The sequence below is a fragment of the Hordeum vulgare genome, chromosome 3H, assembly GCF_904849725.1.
Source record: "Hordeum vulgare subsp. vulgare chromosome 3H, MorexV3_pseudomolecules_assembly, whole genome shotgun sequence".
NCBI classification, from domain to species: Eukaryota; Viridiplantae; Streptophyta; class Magnoliopsida; order Poales; family Poaceae; genus Hordeum; species Hordeum vulgare.
The window spans coordinates 479917580-479919573 of NC_058520.1; the positions used below are offsets into that span (position 1 = coordinate 479917580).

The 1994-nt window shown below is 43.5% G+C and overlaps 1 protein-coding gene across 1 annotated transcript; it reads right to left on the bottom strand.

Annotated features, from left to right (window-relative positions):
- Positions 1-1710, bottom strand: LOC123444379. The gene is made up of 3 exons (XM_045121072.1): positions 1572-1710; positions 412-475; positions 1-310 (listed from the first exon to the last, which is right to left on the bottom strand). Exons 1-3 carry the CDS (start codon positions 1655-1657, stop codon positions 125-127), a joined length of 336 nt encoding a protein of 111 aa, XP_044977007.1. The 5' UTR covers positions 1658-1710; the 3' UTR covers positions 1-124.
- Between the last annotated feature and the right edge of the window lie 284 nt (positions 1711-1994).

Consider the following 1994-nt stretch of genomic DNA (forward strand, 5'->3'; position numbering starts at 1 on the left):
TTTGAAGAACAGAACCTCAATTTCAAAATAAAATACAGTTTGTTTTGAAGTCATAACTATTACTCTGTTAGTAAATCTAGCATGATCATCGTCCTACCTCTTCACGTCTGTCAAATTTGTTGGATCACTTCTTTGAAATTTGCTCGAAGAAGTCATCGCTTGGAGTAACAGGAACGAGATAATTTCCAAACAGAGAATCAAAGCTTTTGAAGCTTCCAAGGCATCCCTCGTGCTGTGCTTGAAGGACAGCAAATTGCTTTGCCTCTCTAATTTTGTTGAGATCCACTCTCGCTAGCGGTGTGCCTGAAACCTGGAAAGGTGATGTTAACATCAAGAAAGGATGTTAGGAGAAATCAAGAAAGATGAGAGAAGTATAAATTGCCAATCAACGTGTCAGGAATTTGAGCATACCGATGTATTGGATGATGCCGCCACTTTGTCCTTATCAACAGCAGTTTGAGAAGGAGGTCTACTCCTGTGTTCCAAAGCACAACAACAACATATTTACCATACTAGACAAGAAAGTAAACTGATGAGAAATTACAGTCAGCAGAAAGGCATGGCTGCTGCAGTCAACAGAACAAAATCGCTGCTCTTAGTAACCAGTGCGTGCAAAGCAAAAATGAATTGCAAAAAAGAATGAGTAAGGAATAAAAGGTTAAATGCACAATTTTCTGTATGGTATAAAATATTTTCATGCTGACTGTCAGTGCATCAAGTCATCAATTAGCATACGGTTGGTGCTATTCTCAATTCAGGCAAGGTACCCTCTAGTGCGTTCAGGTTGATAATGTCATTGAACCCAACGCTTACAATCACATACAGACACACAATGTAAAGTTAACTAACTGAATAGCTAGTTTGGTTCGATGAGTTAATGGTGGTATTGATTTGTCATAGCTATCCACAAAGGATCTACAGAACGTGAGATTGACTGCACCCAACCCAAGTTTTCAATTACAATGCACGGTCAGAGGAGTTGGACGAACAGAACCCTGAGCAAAATAGTGATTGCAATAGGGGCAGTTGATTTTCAAGCGTCAGAAAGAATTCACCACTGGGTACGCGAGAGTTGCTCGTTCTGTCATCAAATTACCCACTCCTCCACTCAATTGTGGTTGATACCCCAACCCAGCATATTGCCTGAAAAATTATATGTCCGGGACAGAAATGCAAAAGCGACCGATATTCGCCTCAATCAACAAGGTCCCTCTGGGAATATCGAGACTTTTGCCCAAAAATAGATAAACAAGCACATTGCCACATTCCAAAGCCCCTTTCAAAGAACACCAAAACCTAACGTACAGCGGTGCTCGGTGACAGGATCAGCTAGTCGGCAGGCTAGTCCGGAATCTTTACCTAAAAGAACACTACACCTGTAGCCACCCCACACCACTGGCACGCCCCACAACCAAGGTCGGAACCTTTGCGATTTCTTCCCAAAACTAAAGGACGGCGCAGCGGGATCGTGAGAGATTAGGCAAATCATCCATCAGATTGGGGAGTTGGAAGCACGCGGCAGTCACGCTGAGGATAATTGAAAGGGTAGCGCGGAAATGCGCGGAGGGTACCTCCGAGACGGTTCGATCTTCCGCCGCTTCGGTGCCGGCGGCTGCGCCGACGCCGGGGAACCAAGCTCCGCTTCCTCCGCCGCCATGGACTTCCAGTCTTGGTGGTTCGCAGGCCTGAGCCCACAAATACTTTGTTCGTCGGCCCGAAACGTAAGACCTCTTTGATAAAACTGCCTCTTTGATAAGTACGGCCCAATAAGTCCAGTAACAGAGCAATTGCGGACAATGCGGTTCTCCAAACGAATATCTGTTTCGGCTCCCGAGCTCATCTGATGAACACCGAGTTTAAAAAAAAATCCGACGAACACTAAAATAAAATAAAAATACTTCAAAAAAAATACTAACACAATTCGAAAAATTCCTGCTCCCTTCATTTTTAAATATAAGTATTTTTAGAGGTTTCAGTAGGATACTACATACGAA